This window comes from Nothobranchius furzeri, chromosome 12, assembly GCF_043380555.1.
Source record: "Nothobranchius furzeri strain GRZ-AD chromosome 12, NfurGRZ-RIMD1, whole genome shotgun sequence".
NCBI lineage: Eukaryota > Metazoa > Chordata > Actinopteri > Cyprinodontiformes > Nothobranchiidae > Nothobranchius > Nothobranchius furzeri.
The window spans coordinates 30576674-30595648 of NC_091752.1; the positions used below are offsets into that span (position 1 = coordinate 30576674).

The 18975-nt window shown below is 41.7% G+C and overlaps 2 protein-coding genes across 2 annotated transcripts in view; both read left to right on the forward strand.

The window, feature by feature from the left end:
* Positions 1-14514, forward strand: part of actn2b (actinin, alpha 2b) — a 32168-nt gene extending 17654 nt beyond the window's left edge. The window contains exons 7-21 of the mRNA XM_015944784.3: positions 1093-1174; positions 2333-2418; positions 2576-2668; positions 2918-3148; positions 3260-3407; positions 3713-3863; positions 6474-6582; positions 8736-8876; positions 8968-9150; positions 10029-10163; positions 10423-10602; positions 10735-10881; positions 13587-13652; positions 13732-13890; positions 14072-14514. Of these exons, the coding sequence (XP_015800270.3) occupies positions 1093-1174; positions 2333-2418; positions 2576-2668; positions 2918-3148; positions 3260-3407; positions 3713-3863; positions 6474-6582; positions 8736-8876; positions 8968-9150; positions 10029-10163; positions 10423-10602; positions 10735-10881; positions 13587-13652; positions 13732-13890; positions 14072-14230 (2070 nt within the window). The 3' untranslated portion in view covers positions 14231-14514. The remainder of the gene's footprint in view (positions 1-1092; positions 1175-2332; positions 2419-2575; positions 2669-2917; positions 3149-3259; positions 3408-3712; positions 3864-6473; positions 6583-8735; positions 8877-8967; positions 9151-10028; positions 10164-10422; positions 10603-10734; positions 10882-13586; positions 13653-13731; positions 13891-14071) is intronic.
* Positions 4306-6204, forward strand: LOC107375943 (sporozoite surface protein 2). Its single transcript, XM_015944788.3, has 3 exons — positions 4306-4415; positions 4512-4570; positions 4664-6204. Exons 1-3 carry the CDS (start codon positions 4393-4395, stop codon positions 6076-6078), a joined length of 1497 nt encoding a protein of 498 aa, XP_015800274.3. The 5' UTR covers positions 4306-4392; the 3' UTR covers positions 6079-6204.
* Positions 14515-18975: the final 4461 nt, after the last annotated feature.

Below are 18975 nucleotides of genomic sequence, written 5' to 3' on the forward strand. Positions count from 1 at the left end.
ACAGGACTACTTTATGCCTTCTCAATCGGTTCTTGAAGATGTTCAGACGACAGGTGAAATGGAAAGTCCTGGAGCCTCCGATTCAAGAACCTCGGATTAAATTTCTCAAGGTCCAGACAAATTAGACCTCGGGAAAGCTCGCGTACTTGACCTGAAATAGCAGCAAAGACTTCACAGAGGCCAAACGTGGCCCCGTGCTGTAAATGTAAAGCCGGGAGAAAATCTTCAACTAGAAATAAAGAATGATATTTTGATTTGTTTTGGAAACACAGACACAACACACGACTTAATGCCGCGGCATAGCGTTGACCCTAAAGCCTTCCCAGGAGCTCTAGTCCTTGCAGAGCTTAGGCTTTAGAGGCTTATGGATGAAAACATTTAAACCTGCTGCTTGTTTTCTTTGCTTTTTCCCCACAATGACCAGATCTTTGACACACACATTCATGCACTCAGTCACTTTTCACCTTTTTGGTTCTGCTTATGCTGCCAGCAGACGGTTGCATTGTGAGCCGTGGCAGCTGTCAGGTCTGGCTCCAGGTAACTCGTTCGTTAAGCCCGTTACATCCTGCAAATACATCTCATGTTAGACACACATGCATAGCAGCCAAAAGCTCTGGCAGTCCCTCCATCCATCCGGTTTTACACTCATCCTCGTGTCCATCTCTCTGTCTTGCGGTGGATCTGTGAGCAGCTATCCCTGTCATGTAGCGAGCCTTACATCACCTGCTACCTTTATAAAAAACACCCAGACAGGGACAATAGCAGCAGCATGATGACTTGATCTTGCTTCACTCTCTTGTAATGGTCCTCTTACCAGCAGAGGGGGTTCAGTGTCAGCTGCCAGCTTAGTGGACCACTCCACGGTAATCAGTGATCTGAGAGATGGCTGATTAAGTCACAAGCTTATTAAATTTGAGTATTGCTATAAACTTAGCAAACATTCCCAGTCAGATTCACGGATGATGTGTTTTCTTCACAAGATTTGGCTTGTGAGCATAAAAATCTACTAACTCTACTTGCATGAAGAGCAGTGCAGTGGCGTTTTAACTCTCACTCTTGTATGTAACTATGTAGAATTATGTCTATTTATAGGACGATCCCCTGGGGAACCTGAACCTGGCTTTCGACATAGCCGAAAAACACCTGGACATTCCTAAAATGCTGGATGCCGAGGGTAATGTTCTTGGATCAGTGGCTCTGTTTGATCTTTCTTGTGCGTGTCGTTCATGATTAGCTACATCAGGTGACAAATTTAAAGGTGTGGGACACTGAAAACCCATTTTTTAAATGTCATTTCTGATTATAATTGGACACTCTTGAGTTTTTCATGCAGGCTGAACATGAAAATGGTCTCCTACACCTATCTCCTGCATTAGCTTCTGATAGAAAATAGACGGTGGAATGTCTCAGCTAGTTTAAGCTAACCGTTAGCATTAGCGACTCCACCAGATGGCGGAGCTCCTTCAGACATGTGTTTTTTGTGGAGATAAAACATCCACATTGCAAGTCAGTGGTAGAGCCGTGTTACTGTTATCCAATCCGGGGTGAGATGTCCAAATATCAGGAAGTAACCCAGACTTCACACTGGAAGCATCAGCGACACAGCGGCAGTAGAATGTTGCTGCTTCAAATAGAATCCATTGTAGTCTACAGCAGTGTTTTTCAATCCCGGTCCTCAGGACCCCCTGTCCTGCATGTCTTCCATGTGTCTACTTCAGCACACCTGATTTGCATATTTGGATCATCCTCAGGAGGAGATCAAGTGCGGCAGATAACTTATTCATTTAACTCAGATGTGCTGTGTGGCAGCCGGGAAACACCGGTGTTTGAAAAGGCAACATGGAAAACATGCAGAGCAGGGGGTCCTTAGGGCCAGAATTAAGAAAAACTGGTCTATGGGGTTGATTCAAAACAAGCTGAAGATAGGATTGGGTTCTATTTTTGCCGTGATCCGCTGGGACACTCCATTTCCGCACTTAGCATAGGGCTAGACAGGAAATCACACACAGTTTCAGCGTAAAACATGCAGTGATTTAAAAAAAAAGTCTACTGCAGTGATGCAATTTCATATCTACGTAGATTACATCTATACGTGTGACCTCATGGCTTATTTACTCCCTGCATCTTTTGAGAAGTGCAACGGTGTGTTTTCATGGGTACGACTTACAAGGCGTTGATTCCTACAAGACCACTGCAAAAGTACTGCTTAAACGCGTGTTCCACGCCTTTAAATTGATAGGGTGTTTTTTCTCCGTCTACTCTCAGACATTTCTGTAGTTTCCAGTTGTTTTTCTTTTCCCCCCACCTTCATTTCCTGTTCTCCTTGATGCAGATATCATCAACACCCCCAAGCCTGACGAGAGAGCGATCATGACCTATGTGTCGTGCTTTTACCATGCTTTTGCCGGCGCCGAACAGGTGCTGTTTAATCGTTTCCCCTGACTTAGACTAGTCTTGCTGATCAGCAAATGTGCTGTGAGGAAAATGATTTTTGATGTATTAATAATGATAGATCCATGAGGACATGCTCTGCCGCCTTACTCTGCTGATTTATTCTCATGCCTTGTTCACGCAGGCAGAGACGGCTGCTAACAGGATCTGTAAGGTGCTTGGTGTGAACCAAGAGAATGAGAAAATGATGGAGGAGTACGAGAGGCTGGCCAGTGAGGTAAGGCTCCTTGGACATGTGGCAGTGATGATTGTTTCGGTGTTCTAAATGTTTCATGGGCATGACCTGGCTCAAAATAAAAAAGTCCAGACTTAAGTTCATGCTTTTTCTTTTGCCGTCTAGTGCATCACGTTGTTGCTACGTGCTCACACCCATCTGCAGAAAACATTAATTATGCATCACAGTCTTTCCCAACATGGCGTTTTCTTTCCTCAAAGCTTATTCCCACATTATCCTCGTATTTTCTAGTTGCTGGAGTGGATCCGCCGCACCACTCCATGGCTGGAGAATAGAACCCCAGAGAAGAGCGTGGCAGAGATGCAACGGAAGCTGGAGGACTTCAGGGACTACAGACGCAAGCACAAACCCCCCAAAGTTCAGGAGAAGTGCCAGCTGGAGATTAACTTCAACACTCTCCAGACCAAGCTGCGCATCAGCAATCGGCCGGCTTTCATGCCCTCCGAGGGGAAGATGGTTTCTGTAAGTCAAATGCTCAGACTTCAGGTTCTGGGGAAAATAAACATATTTTTTCTTTTTGTCTTAATAATAAAATCCACTACATGTTTTTGTTCCCCTTCGCTGTGTTCCCAGGATATAGCCAGTGCATGGCAGGGCCTGGAGCAGGCAGAGAAAGGCTACGAGGAGTGGCTCCTCACCGAGATCCGGAGGCTGGAGAGGCTGGACCACTTGGCAGAAAAATTTCGCCAAAAAGCCACCAATCACGAGAACTGGGCCAGTGGTCCGTTCCCACTTTTAGTTTTTTTCAACTGTATTCATCTTTCTTTGTGTGTTGCTTTGAATATTTATCCATCCATCTTGATTAATGAGGTCTTTCCCTTATCTTTGTCCATCTCCGCTCAGCCGGCTTTCTGTGTTTTCTTTAGGATTTGTTTAAGTTTTGCTCCTAATGAGGCACAATTAAAGATTTTACCATCAGCTGGTCGTGGTTTTACAACAGGACGTACTTTCACATCTACAATGACCAAAGAAGGACTTTGTTTTCCCTCGAGCTGATTAACTAACTTTCTCATATGTGATGTTCAGGTAAAGAACTGATCCTCTCCCAGAAGGACTACGAAACAGCCACCCTGACAGAAATTCGAGCGCTGCTCCGAAAACACGAGGCCTTTGAGAGCGATCTGGCAGCCCACCAGGACAGAGTGGAGCAGATTGCAGCCATTGCACAAGAGTTAAAGTATGCACTCTCTGTAGAAGATGCCCACACTGATTAGTCACAGAGACTTAGAAGGAGAAATAAAATCATGAAGTCAGTCCATGCATTATTGTTTCTGGCTTCTTAATATGATTTTAAAGTGAGTTTTGGCCATAGACTTAGTATAAATTACAAAACGTATTCCCAAGCTGAATTATGCAACCGCCAGCTAATTAGTTCACAGAACTCTCTAGGAAGTTAAAATGATGACTAAATAAATAAAAATGAACTTTTTATTATTATTAGTTTTTAATTTTTTAATAAAAAAGGCAAAAAAATAAATGTTATCTTATTTCTGAACAACAAACGGGTGTTATTTAAATTACTTTTAAACAAAATCCTGTCACTGAGCTCTGAGGAGAAAGGTTTGTCCAACATGCTGGGGTTTCCAATCAGCAGCCAACGGCTGACACCTGTGTGCTGTTGACGTCTCAGGCTGGGTTTTTTTCCGGTTTCTTATTTAACTCACAGTCCAAGAAGATGGCAACAGGCGGTTCAGCTGACCAGCCAAATGGCTTATTTGGAGTTTACAAGGTATGTCTTTTTTTTTTCTCCTGCATCTTCTCACCTTATTTTTTATTTAGGAACTCTTCTTTTTAAGATCCTGACCATGCTCTCTGTGTATTTTAGCCAGCTGTTCCTGGTTGCTTTGTTTAGCTTCAGTGCTCAGTCATTTGCAGCTAAAACTGGTAAGTCACTAGCTTTTCTTTTCTAAGCATATAATTGTGGCTGGATGTTCTTGCTGGTCTACTAGTTTAAAATGTTTTATTTCTCTCAAACAGGTTGGAAGTGGAATCTCCAAGATGGTGGTGGCAGTAGCAAAAATGTGAATTCTGGCCCACAAAGTTTCTCCTCTCCTGTTCAGCCTAGAGCTGTTACTTCATCTGTGTCCTGGGTGGCTGCTAGACCCCAACGACAGTCTTTGCGGGTGCCTACCTCTGAGACAAAAGGACCTGCCGTTCCTGTACCACCTAAGCCACAAAGCCCTGCTCTCTCCAGGGTCACTGCTCCTGAAAGGCTTCCTGCTCCTCCCAATCCAGAAGGGCCTGCAGTCCCTTTGGTCACTGCTCCTCCCAAAGAGCTTCCAGCTCCTCCTCTCAATCCCCAGATTCCTGCAATTCCATGGACAACTTCATTATCTGTCCTTCAGAAGCCTACTGACCAATGGGGAACTGCTACTTCAATAAACCTGCCTACACTCAATTCTGGAGGTCCTGTCCAATGGGGAGCTTCTCCCCTGAGTACTATCAAAGGGTCTTCTCCTTCCAATCCAGAAATGTCCGTTCCTAAAGAGCCTGCTGCCCCTTGGTTCAGTGGTCCCATCAAAGAGCTTCATGTTCCTTATTGGAATCCACAACTTCCTCCAATCCCATGGTTAACTTTCCCTTCGTCAGCACAAAAAAAGCCTCTTGACCTGTGGGGAACTGCTCATTCCACAAACTTGCTAACTCCCCAATCAAAAGGGCCTGTCCCATGGCAAACTGGTCCCTTAAATCCCAGAGGGTTTTCTGTCCCACAGGGAATTACTTCTCCCAATCCAGGAGGTCCAGTTGTTTCATTGCCATTTAATCCCCTCCAAAAAGGTGTGTCTGTTCCTCAAGGGCTTGCTCTGTCTCAGGTGGTCAACACACATGACTCCCAAGTCATGCCATTGGGCTCAAATGTTGACACGATGGGAGAAGAACCTATGGAAAGTTCATATTTCCACTCTGAACCCAGTTATCATCCTGTCCAACCAAACTTTCAGGCAGGAGAGCTTTATAACTTTGAAAGAAATGTGGATCAAGGAAACTTAAATGGCGAAATGGAGGTGCTGGATGGTGGGTCACCTTTCATATTTCAAGAACCTTTTCACCCTGGTGAGCTCAGTAATGCTGCATCCATCTTTGAACAGGGAAGTTCACAGAAGGAAACGGAAGACCAAAGTTTTGTCCCAAGTTACCCTAATGCTGAGCTGGAGACTCCATATGCATTAATGGATACCATGCAGCTAGCATATCCACATGCAAGACCAGCTGTACCAGATCTCTTTTACCAGTTCTTGATGGGTCGTCTTCCCCATGGCACAGTGTCTCACACCCAAACTGAGTACATGACTGGTGGAGATCGTACAACTAAACATGGCTATGAACGATATCGCTACCTAACCGATGACCTTGATGCCCCCCCTCAAATTGAAGTGTACACTGAGCAGTAGTTAAAGGTTTACAGGACTTTCCTATGTGACTTTAAAGAAACTGAGGCTAAAGCAGTTTCAGTAATTTTTGCAGTTTATCTGTTGTGGTTAAAGTTGTCTGGATTTTTCAATAAAAATTTAAAACAATTTTTTTTCTCCCCTCTTATCCCTTCAAATTGACCAAGTTTGGGCTTGAACTAGACTTTGGTATTGCAGTACTTTTTCAGTACCAAGCCAGTGCTGGTTGCCTGTAAATGTGGGATGGAAGTTGATTTCCTAGTTAAAATGACCTTGGGATATCAACACCCATCCTTTAAGGTGACTGGAACTTTTATACTGCTTGTGTACTGCTTGTGTCATAGGTTTTCTCTTCGCCAGTGACTACCTTTTTTTTTATTTTTTATTCTGTTCTCCAGTGAATTGGATTACCATGATGTTGCTTCTGTGAACCAACGTTGCCAGAGCATCTGTGACTTATGGGATAAGCTGGGAACACTAACTCAAAAGAGGAGAGAGTCACTGGAGGTGAGTCACCCCAAGGATGGCTTCAAGTTTTATAGCAGGTTAAAAGCTTCACCTTTCAAGCTTTGTTTCTGTTGGGTTTAAAATTGTGAAGGGTAAAAAAAGACTTTAAGCCAATGAAAATTTCAGAGACCTGAAGTCCATAGTTATGGATCGCTTTTAAAATCTGTCAATAGAAAGATGAAGTGGACAAACTTTCTGGCTCAGACTGGCTTAAAGCACCATTAGCCACTTCCTGTGATCCAAACTGGTTGTTTCAGACCTGGAAAAGTGCCAGGGATCAAATCTGACGTGTCGTCTGATGTCCAAACACTGCTCCACATCCCACTCATGTCTTTGAGGAAAGGACTTTTACAAATAACCACGTTTTGGATGAGGCTCAGATATCTGTGCTCTTTTGGTGTTTAAAGGTGCAATAAGAATGACACTCTGGGGTCCAATTTGACTACTGCAGGCCAGTTTCTAAACAAATTACTGTTTTGCTAGTTGCAAGGCTGTTGCCAGTTAAAGCAGCTCCAAAAGATGGTCAAAGATGAATCGGACTTCTTGAATCATTACGCCACATGCCCGCATCCCTGCCCCTACTGGAGAGCAAGAAGCTGGCACCCCCACACTAAGCATTATTTAGCAATATTTAGCTCTTTTTTTTGTTAAAAAGAGCTAAATATTGCCAAAATAAAATCAGTTAGCATGATTAACACATGTAGAGCTGTAACATTCAGGGGATACTGTAAGTCGATAAGTAGATGAACACTTCATATCTGGTGTTGGCACTATTGTGTTTTATGGTAGGGAGCACCTACTACACTTATTTTGGTAATATTTCTTTGGCATTAGAGGAAGTGTGGCTGTTTGCCTTCTTGCTGTTAGCTTTTTGTTATGGTTTTGAAAGATTCATTAAAGGAAGTAAAACACAAGTGACTCATTCACGTCACACTTACGTTTCACTGTAATTTTGAGTTTTTGGTAATTGAAATTTTGAAAAAGTAGCTTGAGGTATTTTTAGAGCTAACTATTGCTTCTAATTGTTAGCTCAACATTAGCCTCTAGCCTTCTTCACCCAATATTGGAGTTAAACAAAAACATGCCTTGGCTTTTTAGGGCAACAAAAAATAACTTCTGGGTAGCTCCTGTTTACTGGCTTTGGTCTGGAGCTTTTTGCCTGGCGGTGTCATTATGAATGCCATGCTGCAGCATTAGCTTTGTGCAGACTCTGTAACCACATGGGCTCACAGATTTTAAACTGTTACTAAATCCCTCTTTTGTTTTTTAAAGAAGAAAAACTGACATCATGGAACTGTAAAGTGTTAAAAATGAAATAATTCATCATATAATATGGAATCTGACAAAGAAAATGATTGGATGTTATGTAAAAATCTAATCTAGGTATTATGAAATATTTTTCATGTTTGTGTTAAAATAGGCTTATTCATTTCAGTAGTTTTTTTTTTCAAAAAATGCAACTTATTGAGAACATTTCATTTAATTATTTCAGTTCTTATTACATGTCTATACATAATAGAGATTTTACAAATGGCTGATTTATTTCACAATGACAAGTTTTCAACATAATCGCTTAGTCTGCTATTCAAAACAATGGGTGTGACCTGCAAAACCCTTGGCTAATATTTTACAATCATTTGGTTTTTCCTGAACCTAAGAAATTCTGCTAAAGTGTCATTATGAAATAAAAAAACGCTATTTTTAAATTTAAACTGACTTTGTGAAAACAACATTACGGAATAAAAACTGAAAGAATTAGAAACATCTCAATTTGCAATACTGAGGAAAGATTCCATCTTAAATAAAATTTTATATTAAGCACATTAAAAAGAAAAAATATTGTATGAGCCTATATTTTTGCATAACCTTCTGTTATTTCACATTTTTATTGTCGGATTACAATATTGTCTAGTATTTTTCCATCTCACACATATTTAATTATGTGTTATTTATTTAATTTTGAACTCTTTGGAGTTCCATACAACCCTCAGATGGCTGAAAATTAAACCCTTTTCAATATAACATTTCTTAAAATATCATTGAGACATTATACTGTTTTGCGGTTATTTCATGAGAATACCTGGGCTGTTTTGGAAATTTAAAATGTATTCAAATTTTTTAAAAGTACTTTTTTTGTCATGCAATCCTTTTAGCGTACAGAAAAGTTGCTGGAGACTATTGATCAGCTGTTTTTGGAGTTTGCCAAAAGGTCAGCACCTTTCAACAACTGGATGGAAGGAGCCATGGAGGATCTGCAGGACATGTTCATAGTTCATACCATCGAGGAGGTGCAGGTAACACCACAATAACCTTTTTAAAAGTGAGGTGAGATAATGTTTCTGCTGATACAGTCCAAGTGAGTACAGTGTTTTCATCCTTTTCCAGAGTTTAATTGCCGCTCACGAGCAGTTCAAAGCCACTCTGCCCGAAGCGGATGCAGAGAGACAGGCCATTTTGGGAATTCACAGTGAGGTGCAAAAAATTTCCCAGAGCTATGGGGTTAAGGCCAACATTATCAACCCCTTCAGCACCATTACAATGGAGGAGCTTCTCAACAAGTGGGAAAAGGTAGGTTTAGTTCTGTTAAATTAGCAAAACAAGATGATGCGCTGCATTCTATTCCAAACTTTAACCACTGGACAGAGTCTTTTCTAAGATTTGACATATTTCCAAAAGGGATGGACAATATATAGGCATATCTGTATCGGCCGATGTCGGTCATTTTTTTAAATATCGGTGTCGGTCCGATATTATCAACCGATATTTTTTTCCATCTTGACACCATTTGTTTGCCTGTTTCAGAGGGTGAAGGGGGTGATGTGTTTAGCCATGTGACAGTGATTGCAATAATCTCAGAACCGTAAATGTGTATGTGTTGTGCGTACATAATAACGTAAATTCAGCTTTAATAATTTAACTCTATACAAAATCTGCTGATTTTAGAAGCATTAATGTCAGTATCTCAATATCGGCAAATATCGGTTATCGGCCATAACAGATCTTGATATCGGTATCGGCCCAAAAATTTCATATCGGCGCATCACTAATTTCCAATCTTGGTGGGATAAGATTCATTATAGGAGCTGTTTTTAATGCCTTTTAATGCCACTTTGCGCATGTGGGTGAAGCACAAGATTAACCCATCACTGTATTTGCTTCTTAGCTAAACTCAGAGGGGAAAATTTAGGCAAAACATCACTTAAATTATGCAGTTTCATTGTAATTTAATGAGGGAGTACAGCTGAATTTCAGATGAAGCTGACAAAATGTCCAGATGAATAAGGTTACTGCAGCTACAAATGAAAAATGCACCAGATTAAAAAAACAGAACATCAACACAGTTGGGTAAAATATCCACATGTCATATCTCATTTATTGATATAATTCTCCATTTCAAAATAAAATAATCTTTTAACAGAAATTTTGAACCTCTGTGTGTTTTGTAGGTGAAGAAATTGGTCCCTCAGAGAGACGGTGCCCTCCAGGAGGAGATGGCACGCCAGCATACCCATGAAATGTTGAGACGGCAGTTTGCCACCCAGGCTAATCTCATTGGACCCTGGATTCAGGCCCGCATGGAGGTTTCATTATACAGATGATTTAAATCACTTTAAAGTATTCTCAGCTGAAATAAGCATTTGGCTTTTCTGGTGATTATTTAACATTACCAAGTAAGCGTTTTGCAAAAAGCCCATTCTTTCTTTTATGTACATCGTAAATAACCTGACAGCATCTTCTGTTGTCTGCAAGCTTCTGCATAGGAGGTCTTCAGGCCAGCATCCAAAGATCTAAATTTATCCTAAAATGAAGCCGACCCTGTTCCATGTGTTATCTTTACAGGAAATTGGGCGCTGCTCCCTGGAGATTGGAGGCACGCTGGAGGACCAGATGACCCAGCTGAAGCAAATTGAGCATGTCATTGTTGCTTACAAGCCCAACATCGACAAGTTGGAGGGAGAGCACCAGCTAATCCAAGAGTCTCTTGTTTTTGACAACAAACACACCAACTACACCATGGAGGTACACCATAAGGACAAACTGCTGTTAATCCAAGCAACACTCTCAATATGCTACATTTCATCCAAAATGTTTACCAGTAATAGATGTTATTTGATCAGCTGTATGGTAACATGCATGGTTTTATATCTACAGCATATCCGCGTTGGGTGGGAGCTGCTCCTCACAACCATCGCCCGAACCATTAATGAGATCGAGACCCAGATCCTGACCCGGGATGCCAAAGGCATCAGCCAGCAGCAGATGAACGAGTTCAGATCTTCATTCAATCACTTTGACAGGGTACAATGTTATTATATAATCCTTAACTCGGCTCCAAACAGCATCTGAAGGTTTTTTGTCAGAGACCGCCATCTAGAGGTGGCAACTTATGCCCCTCTTCTTACTTCCTCGGTAACGGCTGGAAGAAACGCATCTCATTCGTGAACTTGCACCTCAACCAAGTTACAACACATTGTGTCACAATTATTCTAGCATTTTATATTTATTTATTTATTTATTTATTTATACTTTTTTAAAGGCTTACTTGTCCATGAGAAATGTCGCCAGCTCTGCATATGTCGCACGCTCAGTAAGTGGATGTCTAAAGCTATTGGCTAACTTGAGTGGTGCTTAATTCAAATTGCATTACATTGTACCACAGTAGAGGGCCACTGGATTTGTAAAAATAAAATAAATCATACAAATTTCCTGGAAGGGGAAAAAACGTTGGATTAACCATCTGTAAGGGCAACGTCAATCTGACCTTCAAAAGAGACGATCCAATGTTTTTCACATTAGCAACACAATGTATTGCAGTTATTTCATTATATAGAAGCTGCTATTGTTTTTCAAGCAAATTAAGAACTTTTTCTGCATATTTAAAATTAGATTTTCTGACTGAAGCTGCAACAATAGATGGAGTTACTCCTGTTACAGTTGTGAGGTGTAAACAGACCAGCTCTGCCTCTGGTTAATGCATCCATCACATGAAAATCTCATCCAGAATAAGGCAAAACGTTCCCATATTCGGACAAGTCTGCTTTGCATGCTTGTGTGACCTCTGTGTAATATACCACATTCTACAATTGCTTTATATTTGGGATCAGTCATCATTTAATTTTTCACCTTTGAAGCTATTTTAGGTCAAATAAATGTAGCGTTGTGGTTTTAAGCTCTTTTATGAAAGAGGAACCATGCTACGTATTAATTCGGAATATTAATTTTTAATAAATCAATAACCAAATTTTATATTGTTCAGAAGACTCAAAGGTTGTTTTCATCGATAAACTGCCGATAATATCTGAGTGTCTGTGTTTCAGTTCAATGAGGAAACCAGTTTGACAATTAAAAGTTTTAATTCTTCAAATTAAACTAATGATTTTGAAAATTGACAAACAGGAAATAACAATCACATTGGCAACTTTGTGGGACAATCTTTAACAGTTGATATGTTGTTCTTGCTCAAATAGACCTTCTGGTGAATTTATGAAGAGAATGAGATTGAGAATGTTGTGAGTTGTGAGAGTGATATGATGTGATTATGGATGCGTGTGGGTGCAAGGTGTGGTGAGATGGATGCGTGTGTGCATCTGATTTTGCTTCAGGAAGAAACAGGTGTCTGAGTGAAAAGTGATGGTTTGAATAAACTTAGGTTTAGTTGGAAAAAATGCATCCAAACGCTAAACACCGTGCTGTCTCACCGAACTCTTGTGGACCCTCTTTCGGATCCGGGCCGTGGAGGATGTTGTAGTTCATCCAGATGACACCGGCGGCTGACAGGAGACGTAGGTGTCGAACGGAACCGGTCCAGAGTTGCCCTCGGTACACGTTGATGGTAAAGCGTTTTGTCGACGCGCTTTCTTAAGTTAATTCACTCAGAAATCAAAAGACTCGGTAATGAGTCTTCGTTAGAAGTTGCGATTCAGCTATTCTGTCTGGCTGACAGAAACAGCGTGAGAGAGGGGGGGGGGGGGGGGGGGGTATGAGCCAATGGGCTCCGTGCCCCGTTAGCGGTCGTTCACACGTCCTCTCTCTTTCGTTGTCAAGCACCAACTGGCCTCATAAGACTGAAACTTACCAAAAACCTTTCTCTTCTCAAAGCAAACGTGCGTCATCAAATGTGTCTGGAGTTTACTGCGAGCAGGTGTGTGTGGGTGTGTGTGAATGTTTGTGCTTCTGTGTGTGAAGGTCAGTAACAAACATTCTCAACATTATTTAAGAATGGATTCATTAAACCATTATAATTACCCCAAAGCATAAGAACCATTCATTTGATTAAACACATTTATAATGAGCAAAATGATAATGGTCACTTTAACATTAAAATCAAGAAAAAGAAGTTTAAACTTTTAAGTTTTGATTTGTTATGACTACTTGTCCATGAGAACTCCTTCTTCTGGTACCGCAGGTGGCAGATGTTATGGTTTCCTCCCAGACTCGCTGGCGTTCAGGTCTTAATCTGTGGGTGAAAGTTCTCAATGACCCAGCTTTGACCTAGCTGAGTCCAGCACCACCTTTGTGACAGAAAACCCATATTTCCTCACGTTACATAAATTACAGGATTGCTGAATGTTTACATTAATTCTGAACTAGCGACGATGCAAGATATGAGACATGCCTGCAATTTAATGATAAATGATAATGATAAATGACCCACACTTGTATAGCACCTCTCAGAGTAAGGACGCCAAAGCGCTATACACTACAGTGTATCATTCATCCATTCACACACACATTCACACACTGGTGGGGATGAGCTACGATGTAGCCACAGCTGCCCTGGGGCGCGCTGACAGAGGCGAGGGTGCCGAGCACAGGCGCCACCGGTCCCTCCGACCACCACCAGCAGGCAAGGTGGGTTAAGTGTCTTGCCCAAGGACACAACAGCAGAATTCGCTGTCCGGAGCCGGGATTGAACCTGCAACCTTCCGATTACTGGACAACCCGCTCAACCTGTTGAGCTACTGCTGCTCCAATAATCTGACCCTTAACTTGTCTGTTCATAGAAGAAGAACGGTGCCATGGAAACGGATGACTTCCGAGCCTGCCTCATCTCCATGGGCTATGACTTGGTATAGTATTTCCCATTTGGATAGATTAGGATGTGCTGTATCTGGCTGTGTTCTCACTCCCTTGTCACACCTGTCTTAGGGAGAGGTGGAGTTCGCTCGTATAATGATGCTGGTGGACCCAAATGCTACCGGACTTGTCTCCTTCCAGTCATTCATCGACTTTATGACCAGAGAGACGGCTGATACGGACACTGCTGAGCAGGTTGTTGCATCCTTCCGGATCTTGGCAGCTGATAAGGTAAATCTGTTTAAGCTGCTGAGGTTCTTTTGGCACCTGAGCACATATTTTAATCCAACGCTGATGTGTTTATAATTTAAATTTCAAAGCTTTTGAGATGTTTCATTGACATTTACTGTCTTTTATCTGTTAAAAAGATTTGGCACACACTTTGAATAAAATTGTCTTCCTGTTGCCACAGCCCTTCATACTAGTGGATGAGCTGAGGAGGGAACTCCCTCCTGAACAAGCGGAGTATTGCATCATGAGGATGCCCTCTTATGCTGGGCCAGGAGCTCCACCAGGGGCACTAGACTACACCGCCTTCTCCACCGCTCTCTACGGAGAAAGTGACCTTTAACTGGGGGAGGGGAAATAAAACTCCACATCTGGCCATTTTTATTCCTTCATTATTCTTCTCTTCACTTCTTAATGAAATTAGCTCTTCTATAATTCATTACGGAGCCAATATGTTGAATGCAATTAAACCTTTAACAGTTAATTATATTTTGGCTCTTGTTTATTTTCTTCTCATAAGCAAAGTTAAATCCCCTAAATCAATCTAAATTAGTCAGAGACTGAATATGAGCAGTGGATTGTAAGTTTATGATGGATAATAAAAATCACACATTGAACCCACAAAAAGTTGTATTTTTGCTTACAATATCATGTGCAGCATCCATGTTTTGCTACAGCGCCATTTGTTTTGGGAATAAAATCTTCTGATGAGGCATTTTACGTTGCTTAAAGAGGATTTCGGTTTGCAAAAGCAATTTCAGGCCCACTGATATCCATCAATAAACGGCCCGTTCCCAAAAGGCCAGAAATATGCATTAACCAACAAATGGAAAATGCAAAGTAAATCATAATGGCTCACTGCTTTAAAGGCTGGATGTGCAGCAGTCGTATTGGGATTCTCATTGATGGGTTTCATTACAAATATGCTAATATGCCGTGAATGTTTTGATTTATGTGCTGCAGGTTTAAGTAACTTAACTTTCTGCTGCTTTTGAAAGTTTGTTAAAACATTTCTCGTTTTTAATTTACAGTTCAAATAAGATTAAATATTGTTGAATTCATGACCTGAGTATTTGCAATATCAAAGTCACAGAGCACACTGGTGAATGCAAAACTCACATTAACACTTTAAAATAAACTTAAATTTACCGTGATGAAGATGAGGACTCCAACACTGATCCCTAAAAGAAATGCTTCTAGTTTTTCCTAATAGTTAAAATTGGGTATGAAAATTACACATCTCGGGCAACAATGATGCATGAACAATGATTGCAGTAGAGCAATTTATTCAGTTTGTACATCAAGGTAATGGATTAAAGAGTAAGTCACCCCCAAATCAACTATTTTTTTCTGATAAACTATAAATGTGTGTCTAATCGTGCTGCAGACACGTGTAGTCAATAGTTTGGCACTTTAGAGCATTTTAGTTAAAATTTAAATATTCTGCCCAAAACTGTCAGTGTTGTACCATTGTCAGGTCAAAACTCTGCACTGCATTTGAATTCAAATCTGCCATTGCTATTGGCTAAGGGGTACCCTAGGACGTTAGCTGGTACCATATGATGTCAAAATGTCATTGTGAGCCTGTGTGTGTGTGTTTGCTGCTCCGCCCTCTCGGTCTGCTTGGCAACAACATTTGTTGCATTTTTCAAACAGGAAGTGGGAGTTGAGTAACACTCTGGTAGGGGGTGATTTGATCTTGCATTTGTGCCTAATAAAAACATGAGTTTAAGTCTGATAAATTGTTGAATTGTTTTCTTTTTCTTTGTAGTTTATTACTGTTTAAAATAAAATCAGTTGAAAAGTATTTTAGGTAATATGAAACACTGGTGCTCTGACACATTTTGTTTACCCTTTTCAAAATTTTTATTTTTATCAATTTACAAATTTGGCCGTATAAATATTTGTAAGAAAAGACAAAGAAATTTCAATTTTCTGATATTTTTTATTTATTCATTCTTTATTTAACCAGGAAGGTCCCATTCAGTTTAAACACCTCATTTTCAAGGAATTACTGGCTAAGAGGCAGCAAAAGTTACAGTTCGAACATTTTTACAGTTCATGTTATGTACAAAATTACAGCAGGCAGTTACAACACAGAGAACCCGTCTCAAAGGGCTCTCAGTCTGGTTTTAAATTTATACAAGGAGATAAGCTTGGTTAATTTCCAGTTTTCCTGCAGCCTGTTCCATGCAGAGGGAGCAGAGTGAATGACTAACCCTTTTGCTACAAATAAGTTAGTCTAATTAGAAATTCTGAATTTCTCTCTTGAAGGGTTGGGAGACTGAGTTGCAAATATCTTTGGAAACAGACATTTGGAGCAATAAGATCCCAGAAATTAACCACATTTAACATGAATCATCTCATTTATCAAGTTATTCAACCAGTACAACAACAATTTGTAGTTGGTGTAGAAATGGTAGCATTAAAGGGAGCACATTATGAGTTTGTTCTTTGTTTATATTAGTGCTATGGTCCATATCAAACATGTTCATTAAGTTATTTGCACTAAATCCCTCTTACATTAAGTGATTTCAGTTGTTTTATTTTAGAATGTTTCAGTACCTTCCAGAGTGAGCCGCTTCAGAATTCTGTCACTTAAAGAAAAAAGTTGGAGCTAGCTACGCCCACCCATCCCCACTCAGGCTGCTATAAGTGAAGAAGCTCCAATGTCTGGGAGGGGCACTTAGTAGAGCCGCTACTCCTCCAACAACAGTTCTCTCTTGCACGTGAGGAGGTGCTTCTATTCTACACTGAACAAAAATATAAATACAACACTTGTTTTTTCTCCCATTTTTCATGAGCTGAACTCAAACATCTGAAACTTTTTTCTACATGCTCAAAAGACCCGTGATTCAAATATTGCCCTGAAATCTGTCTACATGTGTGTTAGTGAGCACTTTTCCTTTACCAAGATAATCCATCCCACCTCACAGGTGTGGCATATCAAGGGGCTGATTAGACGGCATGAATAATATACAGGTGTGCCTTCACTGCCCACAATTAAGGACACCCTGAAACGTGTAGTTTGATCAAACAGCACAATGCCACAGATGTCACAACCTTTGAGGGAGCATGCAATTGGCATGCTGGCTGAAGGAATGTCTACCAGAGTTGTTGCTCGTGAAATGAATGTTCAGTTCTCTACCGAAAGCCGTCTCCAAAGGTGTTTCAGAGAATTTGGCACTACATTCAACCGGCCTCACAACTGCAGATCACGTGTGACCACACCAGCCCATTACCTTCACATCTAGCATATTTAGCTCCAGGATCGCCTGAGTCCAGCCGCCCAGACAGCTGCAGCAACAATCGGTTTGCATAACCAGAGAATTTCTGCTCAAACTGTCAGAAACCGTCTCAGGGAAGCTCATCTGCATGCTCGTCGTCCTCATCGGGGTCTGGACCTGACTGCAGTCAGTCGTCATAACCGACGTTGATGGGCAAACACTTAAATTTGTTGGCACGTTATAGGGGCCTTCTATTCAAAGATGAGTCCCAGTTTTCACTGTTTAGGGCAGATGGCAGACTGCGTGTGTGGCGTTGTGTGGATGAGCAGTTTGCTGATGTAAATGTTGTTGAACAAGTGGCCCCATGGTGGTGGTGGGGTACTGGTATGGGCAGGCACATGTTATGGACAATGAACACAGGTGCATTTTATTGATGGCATTTTGAATGCACAGAGGTACCATGATGAGATCCTGAGGCCCATTGTTTTGCCATTCATCCACGACCATCACCTCATGTTGCAGCATGATGACCCAAGGCCCCATATTGCAAGGATCTGTACACAATTCCTGGACGCTGAAAACATCCCCGTTCTTGTGTGGCCAGCAGACTCACCAGACATGTCATCCATTGAGCATGTTTGGGATGCCATGGATCGGCGTGTGCGACAGCGTGTTCCAGTTCCTGCCAATATTCAGCAACTTCACACAGCTATTGAAGAGGCTGGCCACAGTCAACAAGCTGATCAACTCTATGCAACGGAGATGTGTTGTCTGCGTGAGGAAAATGGTGGCAACACCAGATGCTGACTGGTTTTCTGCCCCACCACCCCATAAAGCAAAACTGTGCACATATCAGGGTGGCCTTTTATTGTGGGCAGTCTAAGGCACACCTGTACATTATTCATGCTGTCTAATCAGCCCCTTGATATGCCACACCTGTGTGGTGGGATGGATGATCTTGGTAAAGGAAAAGTGCTCACTAACACACATGTAGACAGATTTCAGAACAATATTTGAGCCATGGGTCTTTTGTGTATGTAGACAATTTTTCAGATGTTTAAGTTCAGTTCTTGAAAAATGGGAGAACTGGAGTCGGGTTGCGGGGGGCAGTAGCCTAAGGCGAGAGGCCCAGACTTCCCTCTCCCCAGCCACTTGGGCCAGCTCCTCTGGGGGAATCACAAGGCGTTCCCTGACCAGGTGAGAGACATAGTCCCTCCACCGTGTCCTGGGTCCTCCCGGTTGGACGTGCCTGGAAAACCTCACCAGGGAGGCGTCCAGGAGGCATCCTGACCAGATGCCCGAGCCACCTCAACTGGCTCCTCTCGATGTGGAGGAGCAGCGGGTCTACTCCGAGCCCCTCCCAGATGACCGAGCTTCGAACCCTATCTCTAAGGGAGAACCCAGCCACCCTTCGGAGTAAACTCATTTTTGTCTCTTATATCCGCAATCCCGTTCTTTCAGTCACTACCCAAAGCTCATGACCATAGGTGAGCACACACACACACACACACACACACACACACACACACACACACACACACACACACACACACACACACACACACACACACACACACACACACACACACACACACACACACACACAATTTAGACAGCCCAATTAACCTAACATTCATGTTTTTGGACTGTGGGAGGAAGCCGGAGAACCCACGCATGCACAGGGAGAACATGCAAACTCCATGCAGAAAGATCCCAGGCTGAGAAGTGAACGCAGGACCTTCTTGATGCAAGGCAACAGCACTAACCACTGCGCCATTGCGCAGCCCTAAAATCTGAATATTGAACAATTTTATAAAAAGCTATATTTTTAGAAATAAAACCTCCACAGGGCATTTAGAAG

What these genes read in the sequence shown, in the direction of transcription:
- LOC107375943 (XM_015944788.3), top strand. Translation starts at nt 4,393, where the DNA reads ATGGCTTATTTGGAGTTTACAAG. An exon ending in GCTTATTTGGAGTTTACAAG is followed by an intron (nt 4,416 to 4,511) that starts GTATGTCTTTTT and finishes TGTGTATTTTAG; the next exon opens with CCAGCTGTTCCTGGTTGCTT. An exon ending in GTCATTTGCAGCTAAAACTG is followed by an intron (nt 4,571 to 4,663) that starts GTAAGTCACTAG and finishes TCTCTCAAACAG; the next exon opens with GTTGGAAGTGGAATCTCCAA.